Genomic DNA, 23,682 nt, shown 5'->3' with positions numbered 1-23,682 from the left:
CTTAAGATGGCACTGGTGTGGCCCCAAGAAATGTTGTACCCATTCTTTGTAAGAAGAGAGTGTTGTGCAGCCTAAGTTGTTGATAAAGTCTCCTACTCAGTCATTATATCACTAGTGAAGTTCAAGAAAACTTTAATTCTTGTCCAGTAAAAGACCCACTCTCCTTTGAGAAGCTAAACACACACATTTATAAAGGAATTTAATATTGTGCTTCGGATCCTGCAAATAAATGCCATGTCCAGAACTCCATTTCCTGGAAATATCTCATGCCTTACAGCATTTGAAGTACAGGAAGCAGCAACGTTTGGTTGGAGCAGAGTGGTGCCATCAGGTTGGTTAAATACATTAAATGCCAAACAATAGCCTGTAAAAGACTATGTTCACGCTACAATAATTTCCAAATTGACTGCTTGTATCACCAAGAATACCTGGCCTGATAAGCAACTTTATAATGTTATACAATAAATGCTTATTGCTTTAACCACTTTACCACTGCTCACAGTAATATTACTGCGGCAGAGTGGCTCGTTATCGTCTGACGACGTAGTACTACGTCGTCAGACACTCCCCCTTCTGGGCGGCGCTTGCGCGCCGCCGGAGGCTCGCTCCCGCTGTTTTCATTCACAGCGGGAGTCGGGCCAGGGGAGGAGCAGCGGCGATCGCCGCTGCTCTTACCCGATCGTCGGGGATCGAGTCTGGAGATCCGCCCGCTGTGTGTAAACACAGTGGGCGGATCTCCATAGTGACAGGGAGTGACAGATCGGACTGTTCAGCATAGCTGGACATCCGATCTGTCCATGACTCACACAGTCACCTCCCCCCTACACGTCAGTAAGCACCAGGCATACATTAACCCCTCCCTCTCCAATAAAATTAACCCCTTCCATGCCAGTGTCATTTTTACAGTAACAGTGCATATATATAGCACTGATTACTGCAGTAATGTCACTGGTACCCCCAAAAGTGTCAAAAATGTCAGTCAAGGGTCCGATCTGTCCGCCGCAATGTCGCAGTCCCACAAAAAAAATCGCAGATCGCCGCCATTACGCGTTAAAAAAAAAACACCAAAAATGACAGAAATCTTTCCCTTTGTTAGTAAACGCAATAACTTTTGCGCAAACCAATCAAAATACGCTTATTGCAATTTTTTTTACCAAACATAGGTAGCAGAAAACAAATTGGCCAAAAATTTAAAAAAAAATTGGTTTTTACATCTTTTTTGGGGGGAATTTCATATAAAAAAATGTTTAAAATATTGTTATTTTTTCAAAATAAATGCTCTTTTTTTGTTTATAGCGCAAAAAGTAAAAATCGCACAGGTGATCAAATACCACCAAAAGAAAGCTCTGTTTGTGGGAAAAAAAGGACGTAAATTTCGTTTGGGTACGGCGTCGCGCGACCGCGCAATTGTCAGTTGAAGTCGCACAGCGCCGAATCGCAAAAAGTGGCCTGGACGGAAGACAGCAAAATCCTCCGGTGGTAAAGTGGTTAATAAAGCTAAGTCAGTTGATTGTTAGCACTTGTTCTTTTGGTTCTTTTACTTTTGTAAATGCAGTGTAAAAACAGATAAATTAGGAATATTCTTTTATTGTAAGTTATCACAACAATTTACTGGTCATTTTTTTTACTGATTTAGAGAGGAGGAAAGCATTCTTGATCAATATTGGATCATGCTGCACAAAGTCCATGTTTGCAGATCATGGTGGAGATGTCTCCAGACTTGTTATGCCATGTGGATTGTTTATCACGAACACCTGCAGGAAGTAAAACACACAGAAAAGATGAGTTACTTGGATTTTATTTTAAATGTAGACCTTGTGAACCCCAGTAGACTTCATCCGATCAGCTTAACTATTAATCTAACAGGCCTGAAATATTTAGCAGGAACGGGCTGCATCTGAGACCTCCAGGTTTTGACTGAGGGCAAGTTCTGTGCGAGACAGTGGCCACCGATCACTGGTTTTGCCTAATGCAGAAATGGTCCTTGGGTAAGAACCAGAAGTGTAAGGAAACCAGTCAGATGCTTGGAGCAAATGGAGCCCGCTAAAGCTAAGGCTTATTTCTGGGTGTCTACAGTGATTTTTTTAGGGAGTAGTAGAAGTGGGGTGCGACTTGAAGTATTTTTTTTCTATAATTGCTCTTTAAAGGAATTAAGACAATGGGGTAATTTGCTAAAGCTGGGGAGGACACAATTAGTCACAGAGAAACCAATCAGCTTCTAACCTCAGCTTGTTTAATTAACCACTTATCCCTGGGCGGACGTCATATGACGGCGGTAACTTTGCGGTAGTGTACCGGGATGATGCCTTTAGTTAGAGGCATCATCCCGGTACCATTGTTTAGAGCCGACGGTTGGCTTTTCGTCGGTACCGACCGATGCTGCTCGGGAGCCGCTCGATCGTTACCCGGGGGGGCGGGAGGGGACGTCCCCCCCTCCCGCCGCCTTCCGTGGCTTTTACCGGGGCTCCCGTCCCACCGGGAGCCCCGAGCACCCAGCCGGCACGTCCGCCGGCTGGATGGAGACCCGATCAATGCCGGAAACGGCTTCGATCGGGTCTCCAATGACGTAACCCGGAGGCGGCATCCATGACGTCACTTCCGGGTTACTGTGCTGCAAAAGGCGGCAAATTTGAAAAACGGCTGTATGCAAAAACGCCGTTTTCGGCGTTTTTGCATACAGGGAAGTGTAGTGGAGGGGTCTAGGGTCTTTTAGACCCTCGATCCCTCCATAAAGTGTACCTGTCACTGCATATTGCTGTCACAAGGGATTTTTACATTGCTTGTGACAGCAATAAAAGTGATCAGATTTTTTTTTTTTTTTTTAAACTGTAATAAAGTTAATAAAATAAATGGGAAAAAAAAATGTAGCTGCCCCCGTCACCGTTAGCTCGCGCACAAAAAAAAACGTATACGGAAGTCGAGCCGCAAATGAAATCGCTGTTCAAACCACACATGTGAGGTATCGCCGCGATCGCTAGAGCGTGAGCAATAATTAAAAAAAAGAGCTACACTCTAACTCTAAACTGGTAACCGTTAAATAAATTTAAAGCGTCGCCTATTGAGATCTTTATTGACCGTAGTTTGTCGCCATCCCACGGGGGGGGGGGGGCGCAATTTTAAACCGTAACATGTTGGGTATCTATTTACTCGGCGTGACATCGTCTTTCACAATACAGAAAAAAATGGGCTAACTTTACTGTTAACTATTTTTTAAATGCAGTGAAATGTGATTTTTCAAAATTTTTCCCAAAAAAATGGCGTTTTAAAGACCGCTGCGCAAATACCGCAATATACAAAAAATATTGCAATGACCGACATTTTATTCTCCAGAGTCTTTGCTAAAAAAATATATATAATGTTTGGGGGTTCTAAGTAGTTTTCTAGGAAAAAATACTGATTTAACTTGTGAACAAAAAGTGTCCGAGATAGGGCTGGGGCTTAAGTGGTTAAGCTTTAGCAATAAAACCGGGAAGCTGATTGGTTTCTCTGAAGAATTGTGACTAATTTTGCCCTCTCTAGCTTTAGTAAATATATTCCAATGCATTATTTAACACTAAAATAAAAAAAAATGTACTCAGAAATTAATTATCAGGTACACAGAGAAATATGCTCATGTATAACATATCTTCAAATATAGAAAAGAAGGGTCAGACACTAAGCACTGAAAAAGAAATAATGCCTTTTGATTTTAAATAGGAAGAATCATAGTTGCCTCTTTGTCTTTAACATACATTTGATATCAAATGGTTAAGCTGTAAATCCTCCAGTTAAACTTTGTTTCCATTGTTAACTTATACTGTAATGACCACTGACTGTCTATTGTACTTAAAGTGGAACTTAATTATACATGAGCACCACAAACCCTATTAATCTGTTTTTAATATTCAAAGCAAACTCACTCATCTATCCATGTGTCCATGATTTACTTTGAGAAAGAAATCACTTTGAAAATTGCCCGCCTTAGCTTTTCTAGCTTTGGCCATGAGTAAAAGGCAGATGATTCATGTAGCGTTTACTTATATGGATCCATCTGCCCTTATCTCAGGCATGTGGGCAGGTGGTTGTGCTTAGCTGAGAAAACCCTCCTCCAGATGAAAAAATAAAATGCCCATGAAGACTCCTGGGATGTATGACATCATGTTGACCTAGGCCAGATACCGGGAAGCAACTGAAGAGATGTAAAAATATAAATAAGCAACCAAGTAAATATAATATACCTTTATATATATATATATATACTGGGACTAGTAGTATAAGGGTTACAAATAATAGATGTTGATTGAGAGATTTTAGTTCTGCTTTATTCTCATTGTACTTTTAGGAGAAAATAAGTATTTACTCTGCCATACCTTCTGATCTAACTGCCTGATACTTATGAAAAAAATAATAATGTCTTATTTTGTGTGGCCCTGCCTCCTTTTTAATATGCCAGGCACAAGCCTCCTGCATTTAAAGTGAAGAGAGAGTTTATTGCTCCTAAAACATAATTCCACTTTAGCAATCAAATTTGAAAAATAGTTTGTTCATAGTTTGCTTTTTGCAAGGACTTTTGCTTCAGCTATACAGACAGAAGTTTGCTGTCCTCATCTTGTATGTAGTTCTTTTTGGAGTATCCCACTCACTTCCCCAATCCTATCAAACCCCCCAAAAAAAAAAAAAAAAAAATCACCCCTTGACTTGTTATTGAGCCAAAGAGTGACTGTGATCATATGCCTGGCTGCGAGGCAATTACTGGGAAAAGGAATCTGTGCACTGTCCAGTGGCTCCTTCAGGGGTAGCGCTACATTAGCCATCTCTTGGGGCCGCAAATGCCTCCTATGTTTCGGAGGAAAGAGGAGGGAGTATTCTTTGGACATAAAATGTGCTAATAGAAGGCTCCACTCGTGAAAGAAAAGAAAATGAATCCTGAAAACAAATACGGCCACCACATCTAAGGACTGATAAGCTGTAATATATAAAAGTTGCATTCTTGGGTTTAGGCATGCTTTAACCTGCCTTGTTATCTGCATGATCTATGCTGCCAATAAGGACATAAAATATGATGCCAATAACTGATGATCTGACTAATTCGCTGGCATATCTCTTGGAATTCAAGAGCTATTATCTCTTGGGCACAGTTCCTGGTCCTATTTCTGACCACCTTGGAGTCACTGCTATAGTAATTGCACACTTTCTGCAGTGCAGTGGTCAGCAGAACTAATGCAGTGGTCAGCAAACTACTGCCTGTGGGCCACATTAGGCCTGCTAAAAGATTTTTAACAGCCCGCAGCTAGGGCCAATGGGGTATTTTTAATGTGCACTGATTGAGGAATAAGGTCAGCAGAGGCTGCCTATAGTCTCTGCTTGTGAAATAAGGGGGGGGGGGGCTCTGATGTAGAGGGGGACCCTGATGGGTAACATAATGTAAGAAGGGTTCCAGGACCTAGATCACCTGGTTTGAGCAAGCAGCTAGCAGATCCTAGTAATCAGTTTCTACCTAAGGCTGCTGGGAGGGTATTTAGGTCTTCCCATATTAGTGCCCCTTGCTCCAGTGTTTTGCTTGCTGTCAGGTACTGCTAGCCTTTATCCTGTTTCTGCTCCTGCCCTATACACTGTACCCTGTGTCCTGCTACCTTGTACCTGCTCTACCACACTCCTGATCTCAGTGTTGATTCCCCCTTTCCCATATGCTCCCTGAACCTCCAGTTTTACCTGCATATCTGTTTTCCCCATTGTATACATTTGTACAAAGTTTGTTGTTAGTTAGACTTTCTGTTTGTTAGTTATTAGTCAAGTATTCTGTCACTGGGTTTTTTTTTGTTTACTTATATTTTCATGTTTGCTGTGTGTGGGTGTTTCGATTTTTTTCCCAGTTTCATGAATGTAGCCATGCATATCTGGCCATCTCTGCTGCTTATTCCGCCAATACCACTGGCACAAGAGGGGCTAATAGGTGGGGACCTAAATACCCTCCCAACAGCCAGAATCAGGGGAAAACTGAATACTGGGATCTGCTGGCTGCTGGGAGACACCCGCTTATGGACACTGTAATTAAAACCCTCCGCCCAGGGAACCACAGTGCAACTAGCAGGTAATCTAGGTCCTAAGCAGGGGACTCTAATAGGGGATCTGATGTAAGGGGGGACTCTTATGGGGAACCTAATGTGAGGAGGGACTCTGATACAAGGGGGATTCCGAGGGGCGTTTTTTCCAGCCTGCAAATATTTGTAAAAGATAAGATGTGGCCATCAAACTACACCCCTGCTGCAATAAATACAATATGGTAAAAATATCACAGGTAGAACAGGGCCCCCTGCCTGTTTATTACCATGACACCTGTGTTGACCCAGATATTTTTCCACCTGAGTCTTCAAGATATATTTAAAGCTGTTAGGCCATCTACCATTTTGGCACCCACCCAAAAACAGTAAAACAATATTGGATGCACTGACCTTTTGAAGGACATGTTTGTAATGAAATTGCTCTGAAGATTTAACCTTAAACAACATTCTTTTTATATTACATATACTCATAAAGATGTAGATCATGTCGTTTTATGTCATAACATGTGGCAAGCTGGTTTACTTTTTACCATTGAGTCACACGGTTTAAATATTAACAGTCACTTCCTCAAGCTGCACAACAATAAAATCATTTATTGCTAAAGCTATCTAGAAGGCATCATAACCCTTTTAATTCCCTTAAATTTAAATGTTCTATAATTTCTCCTTGCAGCCAGGGTTATCAGAGCCTTTGCAGTGCCTCTGGATGAGACTAAAGAATCTTACTAAGCATTTTGTGCTTTTCAACATTTCTACTTCTAGGGAAGTGGAGTGGGAGTTGGAACTAGTGCATGTCTGATTAGAAAGAGTGTGTATATTAATCTTCCTTATTTTCCAATAATGGGCAGAGCTAAGTAATGGGAGTCTTGGGAACAGGGCCAGCCTTTGGGGTGTGCGAGCTGTGCGGCCGCACAGGGAGTCATGGGCAACAGGGGCGCCGTGCGGCCATCACGGCTCGCAGTCAGTTACTCACAGAACGAGACTCATCTGATGAGTCACAGCAGGTGCTGCCAGGTCAAATCCCCCTGCCCTGGGGCTGGCTGAAGACCAATGCAGCATCTCGGCATCGACACCTGAAAAAAATGGCCGCGGCCAGCCCAACAGGTACACTGCGCATGTGCTGTCACCGCTCGGGAAAGCCCGTACACACTCGCCTATTCTCGGGCAGATGGCGCATGCATGGTTATATGTTGGCGCCGGGCGGTACCATTTTTTAATGCAAGGCGCCTCACCAAACAGTAAGTGAGACCCCTACACAGCCCCTGCATCTCGTCAGGAGATGCAGTGCTGTGGGCATGGTACAGGAGATTCTGTACCATGCCCGCAGCACTGCCTCTCCTGTACCATGCCTACGGCTCTGCATGTACCATGCCCACAGCCCTGCATCATGCCCATAGCCCTGCATCTCCTACACAATGTCTCCAAAAAATAACCTGATATTTACAGAGCCAGGGGACTGGCTGCACACGCTCAGTTTGGTGTGTATTGCTAGAGAATTTTTTTTTTCTTGGGAGAGGGCATGTGATCAGCACAGGGCCAATCAGCACTGTCCAGACATGTCCAAACAGAGGATCAAGGGAGAATGAAAACTCCTCCTACAAACTTTACTAGGAACTGATAAAAGTCACAACGCTGCTATATACTGCTGTTGAGAAAAGATCAGTTTATATTTACTAAAATAATTGCATTTTCCTGTGTACTGTGGGAGACCAGATTTAGTGAATGCAGGTTCTAGGTCTAGTAATACTTTAACATCAGTGACTCTGTACATGGCCAATTTGATAGTTTGGCGCATTAATTCAGATAAGAATCAAGCCATTTAGGGATATTGTAAGTGCTAATGACTGCTAATGACCACGGAAAAGCTCAGAGATTTTCCAATCACCTTCCTCTGGTTGGGTTTTCATTACTGTTTTTTTTTTTTTTATTCGTTGAGCCAGATGGACTTGTGTCTTTTTTCAACCTGACTAACTATATAGTTACATAGTTACATAGTTACATAGTAGGTGAGGTTGAATAAAGACAATAGTCCATCCAGTTCAACCTGTGTAGGTGTGTGTGGCTGTAATCATCTCACATAGCCCTTAATGTCCTGATCCTTGAGATGTACGTCTAAGAGTCTTTTGAAAGCCACCATACTTCCCGCAGAAACCACCTCTTGTGGTAGAGAATTCCACAATCTTGTAGCCCTAACCGTAAAGAACCCCCCACGTTGCCTGAGGTTAAAACGCTTCTCCTCTAATCGCATTGTATGCCCTCTTGTCCTCATGCAATCCCTTGGACTGAACAGCTTTTTTTCTAAGCTGAGATCCCCATTGAGATATTTATAAATTGCTATCATGTCCCCCCTCAGGCGTCTCTTCTATGCCTATGTAACTATGTAACAATTTGTTCAAACTTCGGTCTGTATTTGTCACATCTGATGGTTGGTCAAGCCATGAGATACAACGTGGTAGGTACCATCAGATGTCTCACCAGCATTGCTCATGTTTGACCATTCCTAATATGTCCTTCCCATTGCTGACTGCTGTATATTGGCATTTATTTGTAATTCTCTTAATGGTGTGAACATGAGAGAGAACATGAAAGAGAAAACATTGAAAGGTCATCATGCTGCAAAGCTACTTTATTTGACCTCATATTCAGAGCTGGTAGAGGATTGTATTGTATATGGCTCAGACCTAGAGAGTGAGTCTTAAAACTCAACTACAGTCAAACCTTTAGGTTTTGGATGAAGTGGGGAAAAGTCACGTTTCTGACAGAAATGTATTTCTTTGTCAAGGTTTTCTCTCAATTCCTGCCCTAAATAAGATGAACCAGGGCCAAAAAGACATGAACCAGACAAAGTATGTGTTGCTTCCATCTCTGTCCACAGGTCTCTTCCTATTCCTCAAAAACAACTTTCACCGGGATAAGAGATAAATGGAAAATTTGCCAATGAGGAAACAAACAGGAATAGTAGATTAGCAGACATTCCAACCCTTTCTTTCCCAATCTGAAACAAAAAATAAACTGGTTGCATTTAAACTGGACTTTAAATCAGTTGTGTTTTTTTTTTTATTTTAGTAGACTAGTGAATAGGCAAAGGACCATAAAGTCCGAAGGACGTCTATAAAGTTCATAGCAGTGGTAAAAAGTTATCTGCCCAAACCTGGTGCTCTTAAATAAAGATCACTAGCTCAATCAGTGGATAATTAATTGTACATTGGGCCCCAGGCTGCTTTCTATTAATGGACCATGCCCCTAATATAATGAAATTACACCAATGGTGGATGTACAAAGGAATTTGTTCTGCAAATATAATATTGAAACAATGCCTCCATGTACAAAGAATGAACATGTGTAGTGTGTGTGACCATTTGATTATCTTAACAGAAATCTGTATTGCAGGCCTTCTTCTTTAAAAAAAATCTAAAGACCTGCAAAGCAGAGATTGACTCACTATAAAACGTGCTGATGTGCAAAAATTTCTTGGTATCCCTTGGGCCACCCTAGCAATATATAAAAGGCCCAAACGTTGTTAGGCTTTATAACTATGATGATACCAACCTGTGTTCTTCTGGTACAAATAAGAGATTTTTGTCTTTAAGGCAGAAGGTGGGGGAGTTGTTTTTAGGGGGGTTTAGTTATTTCCCTTTTCATTTTTATTTATTAAGAAAGCAATACGTGCATCACTATTGTAATATTTTACAAATACTGGTGGTGATATGATGAGGTTGTAAGTGGTATAGCTATGGATTTATAAAGTGATGTTAAATAAACTGAGAATATACAGATTTAAAGTCCTTCAAGTGGTTCTAAATGCTCAAGGTTTTTTACCTTCCTGCAACTTATGCAGGAAGGTAAAAAAACCCCCTCTGTGCAGCAGCCCCCCCAGCCCCCCATAATACTTACCTAAGCCCGATAATCCTCCAGCAATGTGCACAAGAGCCTCAGCTCTCCGGGACTCTCCCTCCTCATTGGCTGAGATGCAACGGGAGCCATAGGCTCTTGCTGCTGTCAATCACAGCCAGTGAGCCAATGAGGGGGAAAGGGGGTGGGGCTGATCCGTGGCTCTGTGTGTGAATGGACATGCAGAGCCACGGCTCGGGAACTAGCCTGCTTGGGTGCCCCCATTGTAAACTGCTTGCTCTGGTGGCAATCGGCAGGAGGGAGGGGCCAAGAGTGGCGGCAAGGGACCCGAGAAAAGGAGAATCAGGGCTGTTCTGTGCAAAGCTACTGTACAGAGCAGGTAAGTATGACATGTTTGTTATTTCAATAAAAAAAATGGAAAAAGCCTTTAATATAACTTTAAGTAATGCATTCTATCATTTCCAATTATTATAGGCCTTTTAAGATTGAAAAGGGGAATTATATCTAACCATTTTTATCAAGTGCATCTCATTCAAAGTTTGTAACCATGTCTGGCTATTCGTCTGGACATGTCTGGCTAGTTATTATTTAAAGCATCTGATTCCATTTGATAAGAACCTGAGTTTTTTTACAAAATGTAACAATAAAAGTAATTTTTGATAAATAAAAATAGAATGTTACAAGAGGTTTGTACCTGTGGCTGTTGAATGGGCTGACAGAGGGACATGCACGCAAGCACAGATATGGATAAAGCAATAGAGAACTGAAGAGCACTGACAACACTGAGAATAATGAGTATCCCCAGGCGAATCTCCTGCAATGGTAAACAACACAAAATGAAATGATTACAACTGGTCCTCAAAGTTTTCCGTATGGAAAAGTTATTTCAGCATGCTGCTCCTATATGGTAATAGTGCTGTGCAATAACAAGCAGATACATAAATAGGCATCTAAACGAATAAAAAATTAATAAGTGTTCGCATTCAGAATGAATAGTTAGAAAAACTAGACTTGTTTTGAAACAAATTACGTTGGACTTGATCTAATGATCATCCAATAATATACTGTATACAGTATAAGTCTTGTATAAAGCGCTGGCAAATTATATTGTTATCCCATGGAGAGATACCAACTTCCAATAGAGGATGTCGGAAAAGAATTGGGCTAAAGGGGACTTTTTCTGGTATCGTACTCAAAGATATATGGACACATATCTATAAAAAATTAACAATTTTTATTGGATTCTACACATTCTATACATTAGAGCACAATCAATTATAAATATTGTTATCCCATGAACATTATAAATGACTAAATGATTTCATGTGTATATTGAGGAAAGGAAATTGTATCGTTAGGAAAGGAAATGGTTCTTTTAAGTTGGAATGGTTCATTTAAACTGTTGCCAAAATTGTTTTCTTTTGTTTTGCATATTAAGGGGAAGAATGGTATAACTGGTCAAATGGGTCAATGCACCGCATCCCTAAATATTAGTACATAGAAATATGTAGTACAAGGGTTTTCGTTTTACAACAATCATTTCTTTAATAGCACCTCCCCATTATAGGGGAGGGACAGAGAGGTTGAGGTCCATAATACTTTATTGGTGGCTGATGAGGCCATTTTATTTATCAAACATTTATTTATGATTCTCAAACATGTATTTATGATTATGCAGTTATATTGGATGTATATGTTGTGAGAAGTCATATTGTTTAACAGCTGTTGTGTTCAAAAGCCATTTACACCTCCAGCTGTTAGATTGCTATCTAGGCTTTTGAAGATCTGTTCCTCCAAGGAGCCAAACTACTTGGAAGTGACAAGTCTATGTTAATGACCATCCGCATATCAAAGAATGTCACCAAAGACTCAGATGTGACTTCAAAGAAACTTTAGAAAGCTAGGTGCCACTCACTTTAGAATGTATACATTGTATTAGGTGTCCTAGCCAGCTAGAGCAATGGTTTTCAAACCAATATAAAAGGGGGCACATTATGTGGCCCTAGCAGCATTAGGTTAGATAGATAAGGGGAATAGGTATGCAGGATTAGGCTATTATGGGGTTAAATTTTACCTGTGCACTGCAGCAGGTGTCAACTAATAGGGGTATGAGGAAGGTTCTAGCAGGCTGTAGCAGAGGCTATATAAGCTTGGTCCGGGCTGGGGTGCTTCCTTTTGCACCGAAGAGCAAGAAGAAGAAAGTTCCCCACCCCCCCTCCATTTGTCGCAAGCACCTTTGTGTGGTTGAGTCACCCTGGTATCCTAGGGGGGACATTGTATTTTCATAATGGTAATTTATTGATTATTGTTGCTCGAGTTGTTTAACTGAGCAATTAAAAGTTATTCCGGTATTTGAGTGGTTTTTACAAACAGTTAAATGTATAAGATTTAATTTGTATTAAACCAATAAAGTGGGCCGCGGCCGTTTCTTGCCAAACTGTGAGTCAGTGTTATTATTTAGTAGGTTAAGCTAGTCATGCGGGAGTGTGGCCTACAATTCCACAGAATGTAATGTGACTGAATTGCTCTCCAAACATGTCTGTCTACCTACATGTTTGTCTAATAAATCATTTTCAATCTGGCTTCAACAGTCAAAATGTTACTGAAACCCATGAGTTTTGGGGTTTCCCCTACAGTGGCTCAGCTTTTCCGGAAGTGAAAGAAATAATTGCAAAAAAAAAAACTTGTACTAAATTAAATAAAGTGAAGCTATTGTAGTATTTTCCTTTCTCTATCATGGCACTTACCTGATTTTTTTAAATGTGATTTTACAGCTCCTGATGAAGCAGGTTAACTCTCTTGAGAAATGTATTGCATTGTATCCAGGTCCCACAGTTATGATTGACGTGCAAAATCAAACTATGTTTTGTGGACATATGTACTATGTTGATGGGTGAGGGTGATTAGGGTATTATGTAAAAAGGTGCATATTTTTGAAATCCTAATACTAAGAAATATGGCCATACTAAGACTCTTAGAGCCTCTCTAGTTAAATGTACTTTATTTTGTTAGAGAGTCTTTTAACAGTTGACTAATAGAAATTAAAAGATTAAAAAAATTAAACATAGCTGTGTTGGCATGATAAGTCTGACTGGCAGATTAAAGTTGAAGTCTGTAATTAATATTTTTAAGTAATAATAAGGAGAATAGTTATAACCTTTGCAAGTTTTTCATTGAAATCTGTGCCCCCAGTGGATAACTTCCCTTCACTCCCTATCCCAATGACAGCAGTCACTGTGAAGTGAGAGGAATTTACCCAATGGAGACCTAAAGAGCAATAAAAATGCAAAAAAACTGATTTTACCTTCTAACAATTTAGGTTTCAAAACCGGGTTCCCTGCTGTGCATGCGCAAAGTGCGCTGCGCTCTCTGAATGGCCCCGCAGCGGGGGAAAGAGGGGTGCGCCAAACTTCCGAGAAATGGGGACAGCTACCTGTCAAAAACAGGTACCCGCTCCCCCTCCCCCTGAAAGGTGCCAAATGTGGCACTGGAGGGGAAGGAGTCAGATAAGCAGAGCTTCCACTTTTGGATGGAACTCCGCTTTAATACACACTCTGTTTTTAATTTGCACTCTTTGAAGGGCCGTACACACTTGACGAAAATCGGACGAAATATCCTCCGATTTTTCTCTGTCTTCTTAGCGTTCATTACCGTTTCAGTTAAATTATGTGCCTTTTCTCTGACTCCTTCAGTTTGAGCAATTGAGTTCTGTAAACAATAAATTATTATCAATGCCTTATCAATGTTTGTGATGGCTCGTTATCTGCCCGTTCATTTATGATGACTTCTTATCAGCCAGTTATTATAAGCATGTTGTATCAAATCAGAACCAATAGTACAGAAACTGTATATAAATAATTTCAATTGCAGTTTTTTTAATTGTAATTTTTTTTATTATTTTTGTTTTTAAATTTTAAAAATATTTTTAAAATGTTTTATTTTTTTAATTATCGGTCATCCACTGGGATAGTATAGGGAAACAGTTGCATGTGTATGCTTTCCTGATTGGAGTCCTGAGTACATATGCAGCTGTGTCTCATGTACTGTATTCATAATGAAAAATATACCCTTTCTGTTACTATTGGGGCTTCAGGGTAATTTTCAAATGGATCTGAGTATCATTTTATATTGTAAGATTCAAAGTTATATTTTATTTTATTATAAACATTTCTTTTGCATGGGGAATTCAAGTCATTTTATTTTTGCATCTATCATATACATTTCTAGCATATTAGCACCTGTTGTAGACTACTAAAACTGGGACATACAGAATCTGGTGCATCTGTGCATAGTATCCAATCAGCTTCTAACTTCAGCTTGTTCAATTAAGCTTCGGCGATAATACCTGGAAGCTGATTGGTTACTATGCACAGCTGCACCAGATTTTGTGCACACTAGTTTTAGTAAATCTCCCTTTGTGTTTCCTTATTATATCACAACTCCAATATAAGGTTAGCTTATCTTACATGTTTTATCACTTACATAGAGGGTGTGAATGTATTCAGAGCACTGGGATGGCAAATACTGAGAATCACACTCGTATGTGTAGTCAGGTCTATAGAATACACAGTCCATGACAATTATAATAATTTCAGAAATTCAGACTAGGCTGCACCATATATGCATGCCCAAAGCGCCGCCAACCTGCAAAAAGAAGTTTGAATCAGATGGTCAAAGAAAAATATTTAAGCAATATATTGATTCAGCATTTTTTATTCAATGCATGTTTTTTTCTTAATATCTGCATTTGTTTTTTTTTTTTTATAATAACCCCACTTCCCTTCCCTGCATCTTTGGGACCAGTCCACTCAAAACTATGTAGGGTTTTTTTGTGAAATCAAACCCTGCTGTTGTTTTTAACACCCAAGCTTGGCTTACACTGCTATGCTTCAAGTTGGAGGCTTCAATCCCTGTCTGCAACAACAAAATCCACCTCTGATCAATAGGTAAAATATTAGAAACTGTGTCAGGATTTTATTTCTGTATTTGTACCTGTCAAGAAAATTTCCTCTGACCTCTTGTCCAGGTGACTGAGGGTGGGTCATAGAGGAAAAAAATGATGGCATATGTCTCTGATTTGGGCAAAGGCTGTAAGAAAAATATTTTTATTTAGACCTCATGTCAAGTTCCTACACCCCAATCTCGCTCATCAATGTCTTTATGGACCTTACTTTGTGCACTGGTCCAAATCATTTGGTGGAGGGGGGATTATAGTGGGGTTATTTTTTAGGGGTTGGGCTTGGCCCCTTAGTTCCAGTAAAGGGAACTCTTAAAGCGGAGTTCCACCCTGGTTATACATTTTTTAATAAAAATACCCCCGGGACAGTCAGGGCTAGCACATTCCACAATGGCTAGCCTCTGATCTGTCCCGGGTTGCACTTACCTTTTGGGAGAAATACTTACCTTGAAAATGTCTTGTCCAGCGCTGCCATCTCAGGTGTGGGCAGCTTGAATCCAGCGCGATCCTCTTCCGCGTCCTCTTCCGTCCTCTTCCTTCTTCTTCGGTCCCACGATGCACTGCACCGGCCCCGACGTCACTTCCGGTGCGCGCGCCTCATCCCTCCACAGCTTCTGGGCATGCCCAGAAGCTGTTTAGAAGGGAATGACGCGCGCGCCCCGGAACTGACGTCGGGGCCGGTGCAGGCGCAATGATTCCTGGGAGCGATGACGTTCAGCTCCCAGGAATCATTGCAAAAGCCAGGAAGTGACGAATCGCCGTGGCCGCCGAGGGGAGGAAGAGGAAGTAAGGCGAGTATATTTTCTCTACAAGGTAAGTAAAAAAAAAAAAAATTTCGATTATCCATTTGTTTTTCAGGTGACCCGGAGCGAGAAGATGGAGGTAAGTATAATTTTAGGATGGAACTCCGCTTTAAGGCATCATTTTGGACATTTTCATGTGTCCAACATTGTGGGAACAGTTCAGAGATGGCCCCTTCCTGTTCCAACATGGCTGCACACCTAACACAAAGCAGGGTCCATAAAGATATGGATGAGCAAGTTTGGAGTGCACTGCTGACCTCAACCCGATAGAACACCTTTGGGATGAATTAGAGCGGAGACTGCGAGTCAGGCTTTCACGTTCACATCAGTGCCTGACCTCACAAATGTGCTTTTGAAAGAATGGTCAAACATTCCCATAAACACACTCCTAAACCTTATTGGACAGCCTTCCCAGAAGAGTTAAAGCTGTTATAGTTACAAAGGGTGGGTCAACTCAATATTGAACCCTATGGAATAAGACTGGAATGCCAATAAAGTTGATGTGCGTGTAAAGGCAGGAGTCCCAATACTTTTGGTAATATTGTGTAGGTGTGTGTCAGTTACTATAGGACTAAACAGAAGAGAAAGAATCTCCTAATGTTCTATTGATCACACCTTTTATTTGTAATCTATCAAAAATCTGACAACCATGGCATCTGGCAATATGGCCCTGTAAAATTGTGTGTGCCAGATTCAAAAATCCCTGCTGCCTGACCTTTTTTGTTAACTTTATACGGTGTGCACATTGCATTTGTTTTTTTGTTGAACAGCCTCCCCTGCTGGTCCATAGAACAAACACAACACAATCCAGATACATTTGTTTCAGGATAATTCTGTTAATGAATTTGCCAAGCCACAATTTATTAATTCATAACAATATATATTACAACTGGTCTATTGATTCTGGAAGGAATCTATTTTGTGTGGGGGTCTATTGTTGCTGAGGAGGTCTATTGTTGCAGGTGTGGGGGTCAATTGTTGAGGGAGAGGTCTTCTGTTGCTGGCTGCTGGAAAACCTGTTGCTGTTGCTGGAGGTCTATTGTTAAAGGGGTGGATCCATTGTTGCTGGGGTGGTACAGTATCTCACAAAAGTGAGTACACCCCTCACATTTTTGTAAATATTTTATTATATCTTTTCACGTGACAACACTGAAGAAATGACACATTTCTACAATGTAAAGCAGTGAGTGTACAGCTTGTATAACAGTGTAAATTTGCTGTCCCCTCAAAATAAATCAACGCACAGCCATTAATGTCTAAACCGCTGGCATCAAAAGTGAGTACACCCCTAAGGGACAATGTCCAAATTGGACCCAAAGTGTCAATATTTTGTGTGGCCACCATTATTTTTCAGCATTGCTTTAACCCTTTTGGGCATGGAGTTCACCAGAACTTCACAGGTCCTCTTCCACTCCTCCATGACGACATCACGGAGCTGGTGGATGTTAGAGACCTTGCGCTCCTTCACCTTCTATTTGAGGATGCCCCATAGATGCTCAATAGGGTTTAGGTCTGGAGACATGCTTGGCCAATCCATCATTCTTACCCTCAGCTTCTTTAGCAAGGCAGTGGTCGTCTTGGAGGTGTGGTTGGGGGTCGTTCTCATGTTGGAATACTGCCCTGTTGCCCAGTCTCCGAAGGGAGGGGCTCATGCTCTGCTTCAGTATGCCACAGTACATGTTGGAATTCATGGTTCCCTTAATGAACTGTAGCTCCCCAGTGCCAGCAGCACTCATGCAGCCCCAGACCATGACCTTCCCATCACCATCCTTGACTTTAGGCAAGACACTTGTCTTTGTACTCCTCATCTGGTTGCCACCACACACGCTTGACACCATCTGAACCAAATAAGTTTATCTTGGTCTCATCAGACCACAGGACATGGTTCCAGTAATCCATGTCCTTAGTCTGCTTGTCTTCAGCAAACTGTTTGCGGGCTTTCTTGTGCATCATCTTTAGAAGAGGCTTCCTTCTGGGACGACAGCCATGCAGACCAATTTGATGCAGTGTGCGGTGTATGGTCTGAGCACTGACAGGCTGACCCCCCATCCCTTCAACCTCTGCAGCAATGCTGGCAGCACTCATATGTCTATTTCCCAACGACAACCTCTGGATATAACGCTGAGCATGTGCACTCAACTGCTTTGGTCGACCATGGTGAGGCCTGTTCTTAATGGAACGTGTCCTGTTAAACTGCTGTATGGTCTTGGCCACAATGCTGCAGCTCAGTTTCAGGGTCCTGTCACTCTTCTTATACTCTAGGCCATCTTTATGTAGAGCAACAATTCTTTGTTTTCAGATCCTCTGAGTTCTTTGCCATGAGGTGCCATGTTGAACTTCCAGTGACCAGTATGAGAGAGTGAGAGCAATAACACCAAATTTAACACACCTGCTCCCCATTCAAACCTGAAACCTTGTAACACTAACGAGTCACATGACACCAGCAAGGGAAAATGGCTAACTGGGCCCAATTTGGACATTTTCACTTAGGGGTGTACTCACTTTTGTTGCCAGTGGCTTAGACATTAATGGTTGTGTGTTGAGTTATTTTGAGGGGACAGCAAATTTACACTGTTATGCAAGCTGTACACTCACTACTTTTAGTTTACATTGTAGCAAAGTGTAATTTCTTTAGTGTTGTCACATGAAAAGATATAAGAAAATATTTACAAAAATGTGAGGGTTGTACTCACTTTTGTGAGATACTGTACTTGCCAACTGTTCTGATTTTGCAACAGGGACAGCTGCAGAGTTTCTGCCTGGGCCTCTGAGCCTGCCAGGTCCTGAAACCTCAAATTATTATTCTATCTCTTTTCAGGGATACCTAATCTCTGTATTGTAATAAGTGTCCTTGTATGCCCGTGTATCCTGTGTGTATGTATGCATGTATTTACTGTATTAGAGATCTTTAATATTTTTAAATAAAAACAAGTGCCCTCTATGCAAATATCAGTGGTCTTTTAGAACCATGATGTCTCCAGCCCATGACACAGAATTCCCAGTTTGCTACTTACTAGGCCACTACAATAGGATTCTGGGGGGTGTCATGGCGCTCTCTGGTATCCTAAGATGGTACAAGGAAAATGGGTGAGTGGGAGGAGGGGGTGTGGGACTGCGAAGAGGGGGAATCCAGTTAGTGATATAGGGGGGCTATGTTCAGCGGCAGCCGACTGGAGCGTGGAGAGGCTCTGAGAGGTAAAGGAGAGGAGAGAGCGGCGCCAGCTTGGTATAGCATAAGTTTATTAGGCACTGTTGAAAATGGTGACTCACTTTCTGAGGTTGGGTGAAACAGGAACGAAGAGTCTGATGGGGTCATCCATCTTTTTCTCCCAGGAAAGTGGCGTGGAAGGAGGAGGTTAGGTGCCGATGGTGTAACCATTTTCAACAGTGCCTAATAAACTTATGCTATACCAAGCTGGCGCCGCTCTCTCCTCTCCTTTACAATAGGATTCTGACAGTTCTGACCTCAAATTACTCAAATCTGTGCATTTCTATGTTTAGCCTTCTGCAGAGAAAATTGGAGAACTGTGACTTTAGCTGTCAGACATAGGAGAGATGATAGTCTTGAACTCTTTTGCTGAATCCAGAGTTGGCAACTTGTACACAGTGACTGGCACCCTGAACCAAAAGGCCTTCTACTGCAAACTACACTTTACTGGTCAGGAATTCATACTAGTGATGGACCAATATCATTTTTTTATTGCCGATACCGATATTTTAGTCATCACATATCGGTATCAGCCGATATTGGCTGATATTTTTGTACATTTAAAAAAAAATTTTTTTTTCTTGACAGGTACTCTTGTGGAGGGATCTGGGGGTCTAAAAGACCCCAAACCCCTCCTCTGCACTTAAAAGCATTCAAAACGCCAAGTTTGGCTGTTTTGAATGCTGTCATTTTTTTTAATCCAGTACCCAGAAGTGATGTTATGACATTACTTCCGGGTTTTTACATTGAGACCTGATCAGAGCCAAATGCGGCTTTGATCGGGACTTCGGCGGCCGTGCAGGCTGGTTGATCGGGTCTCCCATCCCACCGAGCGGCGAGCCGCGGAAGGCAGCGGGAGGGGGGGGACGTCCCCTCCCGCTCCTTGTAATGACAACCGAGCGGCTTCTCAGCCGCATCGGTTGTCATTACAAGACAGCTGACCGTCGGCTATGGACACCGGTACCGAGGGGATACCTCTAGCTGCAGGCATCACTCAGTACATGCACTTTCAGAAATATCGGCAATATTGGTAACCTCAGGGGCCGATTCCGATATATAGGGGAAAGTGCATATCGGCCCTCGATATATCGGCTTTGACGATAATCGGTCGATCCCCAGTTCATACGCATCCAGGCTACGTCTTCAGACTTAAATCCCATCAAGCTGGTTTGGAATGAACTGGACAGAAGACTGAAATAAAAGCAGCCTACATGTACAACACAGCTGTGAGCACTTCTGCAGTGGCATCAGGAAAAACTTTAAAAACAATATTAGATTTCCATTGTAGAAAGAATGCCAGAAGTGTGTTTGGCTCTTATATCTGAAAATATTGTATATTTGCTTTATGGTATAATGTATTACAGCAATTGAGGCAATAAACTGCGTAAATGTCAATAAAAACTGGAAAAGTTATAGTGTTCCATATCTCCCAACCTTTTGAGATGAGAAAGAGGGCCACATTATAACACAAATTATGTCTGCAAAAAAACCACACCCTTGCTACAAGACATGGGGATAAATCTGCAAAAATGATTTGTTAAACCCAATTTTTTTAATCACTTCTATGTCTTTATTTTTGTTTTTCAAAATACAAGTAGAATAATTAAAGGGTCAGAAAAATGAGGTAGAGTTGGGGGGCATGGTGTTCTAAAACCTTGGACTCAGTAGTTATTTTGGTTTTGTGCTGCCCTAGGCAAGACTAAAATTGGACGCCCCCCATTCAAATTTGTCCCACCTCTTCCTGTTTAAGATCCACCCCTTCATCTGTTATTATTATTGAAGCCCTCAGTTCTCCTTGCAGGCAGGCAGACTGGTGGACTGCCCCCTGACCCCCCATTTATTATACACTGCCTCCCCATTACCTCATATACTATATATAAAATGACCCCCATGTATTATATACACACTGACCCCCATATATTATATATACACTGACTCCCTATGTGTTATATATACACTGATTCCCCCCCCCCCCCCCATTACCCATTGTTTTATATATATATACACTGACCTCATTATATTATAAATACACTGACCCCCATGTATTATATACACACTGACCCCCATATATTATATATACACTGACCCCCTATGTGTTATATATACACTGATTCCCCCCCCCCCCATTACCCATTGTTTTATATATATACACTGACCTCATTATATTATAAATACACTGACCCCCATGTATTATATATACACACTGACGCCTATTGTATTATATATACAATGACCCCCAAATATTATATATACACTGACCTCCATGTATGATATGGGGCTTTATGGTGGCGCCAGACAGATTTTCCTCCCGACCCAGTCCCCCCCATAAGACTCAGAGGCATCTTTTGGTGCTGCCCCACCCCCCCCCCCCCCCCCTGCAAAGAGCCACCCTAAGCCTGGGCCTTTTCGACCTAGGCCAAGATACAGCGTTGCTTGGACTTGTACAGTAATGTCAGGCTGAATTATTTTGCATGTTCATTAAAAAAAATGAAAATATGTAATTTGCTCAGGATAATCAAATTATGGTACACAACATGACTGCACACTTTCTATACCTGGAAGGGTTATATTGCATCTTGTCTTTTTGGCAGATAGCAATAATAACCTGAAGGTTCTGATCTCTGATGAATGAGCACTTCCTCATGTTCTTGGCTAGCCTACCTGTAATATGAAAACCTGATCGATTGCCATTCATTACTGTACTTTGCACTTCCTGCCTATATTCTTATATAATCACAAAACATTTCTTTATTCTATTAACACAGACAACTTACCAGACAGCGGCTTTGTTTGCTTTCAGCTGCCAGTGTTAACCCTGCTGCAATGAGATACTGCATAGGACAAAAGAACAATGAAAAATATATATTGTTTAATCATCTGCCAACTCTGACAAAATCAATGAAGCTTACAGCATGCCATCACATGCCTGGTCATTGATCATATAACAAAAAAAAACACCTAAAAATGGACAGTTTAAGTGATAAAAGCATGTCAAATTGACCAATAAAATAGCAAATGGCATTATATAAAAAAAATAGGCAGCATGATATTCACATGTCCAAACATAAATTACCATATTTATCCCAAACATATGTAATAATATACCCCCCAAATCCATTAATAAAAACCATAAGTGAAAGATGATCACAAAACATCTATGTATCTGAAAGTGTCTATGAACAACCTTTGTTCATCCTTCATCCTCCAGTAAATATGAGATTTCTTGAAAAAACTCCAGAAAGGGCCCACCACCTGGGCTTGGCTTTAAACTCACTAGAGCTGTATGACCCTACTAGTATTTCAGGTCATATGCAGCTTTTAAGGGATATTTGTCCCTAAATGGTTCTGCACCACCTCCAGCACATTATCCACAGACAGCACATGAAAAAACATACAATGCTCCAAATAGTGTTATGTCACTTAAAATCACTTTTAAATAAAATAAAATGCAAGTCATTGACAAATTCACCAATATGACAAGCCTCGTTAGATGTAACTCCTTCGCTGTGTATGATCTATGTTGTTATGAGCATCTCTAACCCACCCGGTACATTCCCATTCTGCAGCATCTCAGCTGGCTCTAGAGAGTTCCTCTAATGTGGTTCTTACCTCCACATGGCTACACCTTCCAATGCTTTTGAGTCTTCTAGTGGCTCACTTGGGCAGGGAGAGTAAATGTCCAAGGACTGTTCATTCGCAACAGGAGGACCACAATGTTGTCTTTTGGCGCTTTTCCACTGCATGGAACCGAACGGTTCTGCTCGCTGTTGTGCTTTTCCACGGCTGGTACCGCACGGTACGGTGTAGGAACGGCTGGTTCCATTACGGTACGGCGGCGCTTTTCCACTGCATGGAACCAGAACGGTACGGCTCTCAAAAACAGTACCACCTCGATTGTGGTTCCAAGAGTTACCATACCCGGTACCATATCCCACAATCCTTTGCATGCAGTCACTACTAGCCACTGATTGGTCAGAGAATCCCACCCACCCCGTTGTTATCCCACCCACTTAACTTTAGTACTACTTTAGTGGAAAAGCAAACCATACCGTACCGAACCGTTCCAACACCGTACCATGCGGTACCAGCAGTGGAAAAGCAAACCGGGCCAAGCAGGGCCAAGCAGGGCCGAGTAGAGCCGAGCCGGTACTTGCAGTGGAAAAGTGCCATTTGATCAATAGACTGGTCAGAACGTTCTTGACAGGAGATATCCATTGCAAGAAGTTCCAGCAAGGGTTCCTCAGATACAAGCTCATCTGGGAAGACACTATTGCCACGTGGCCTCATTCGCAGAGGGCACCTATCCTGAATCCTGGTGATTGGTTGCCTCTACAGGTGGTGAAGCAGCTGACAGAGTCTGAATGGAATACACAGCGTAGGAGAAAGTTCTAGTGTAACCAATGTTTATAACCAAGGAAACGTGATCTATGAATGGAGAATGGGTGGATGATTGAAAGGTCTGCTCCCTATATTCACAGATCAAGTTTCATTCATTGAAGCTGTAGTAGAGGTGGGCAGAAAGTACAGGCATAGTGGTGGAAGAGAGACGGGTGGAATCAGAGGAGGAGGATTTCTGCTGAACGAGGACATAGCAGTAAAGAACCAATAGAAAAGCTTGTTGGGCAGGGGTGGTACTAATTTGTTATGTTTACAGGAATGGTTGACATCTGCCCATAATTTCACTGTGGCTAAGTGATTAACACTTCTCCCTACCAGCACTAGGGTCCTTGGTTCGAATCCCAATCACGGCACTGTGGGGAGTTTGCATATTCTCCCTGCGGGTTTTCTCCAGGAATTCCAGTTTCCTCCCACACGCCAAAG

The 23,682-nt window shown here is 41.7% G+C and overlaps 1 protein-coding gene across 2 annotated transcripts in view; it reads right to left on the bottom strand.

Moving 5' to 3' along the window:
- Window positions 1–1,619: 1,619 nt before the first annotated feature.
- Window positions 1,620–23,682, bottom strand: part of LOC309564522 (membrane-spanning 4-domains subfamily A member 4A-like) — a 63,310-nt gene continuing 41,247 nt past the window's right edge. For both annotated transcript variants that reach the window (XM_082269153.1, XM_082269154.1), the window contains 4 exons: window positions 21,636–21,692; window positions 14,376–14,537; window positions 10,588–10,707; window positions 1,620–1,754 (listed from right to left, as the gene is read on the bottom strand). In XM_082269153.1, coding sequence (XP_082125279.1) covers window positions 14,493–14,537; window positions 21,636–21,692 — 102 coding nt within the window. In that variant the 3' untranslated portion in view covers window positions 1,620–1,754; window positions 10,588–10,707; window positions 14,376–14,492. The remainder of the gene's footprint in view (window positions 1,755–10,587; window positions 10,708–14,375; window positions 14,538–21,635; window positions 21,693–23,682) is intronic.

The sequence above is a fragment of the Pelophylax lessonae genome (assembly GCF_965119305.1).
Source record: "Pelophylax lessonae genome assembly, chromosome: 9".
NCBI lineage: Eukaryota > Metazoa > Chordata > Amphibia > Anura > Ranidae > Pelophylax > Pelophylax lessonae.
The sequence above is the reverse complement of the archived record's forward strand: the minus strand, read 5'-3'. Positions and strand labels throughout refer to the sequence as shown.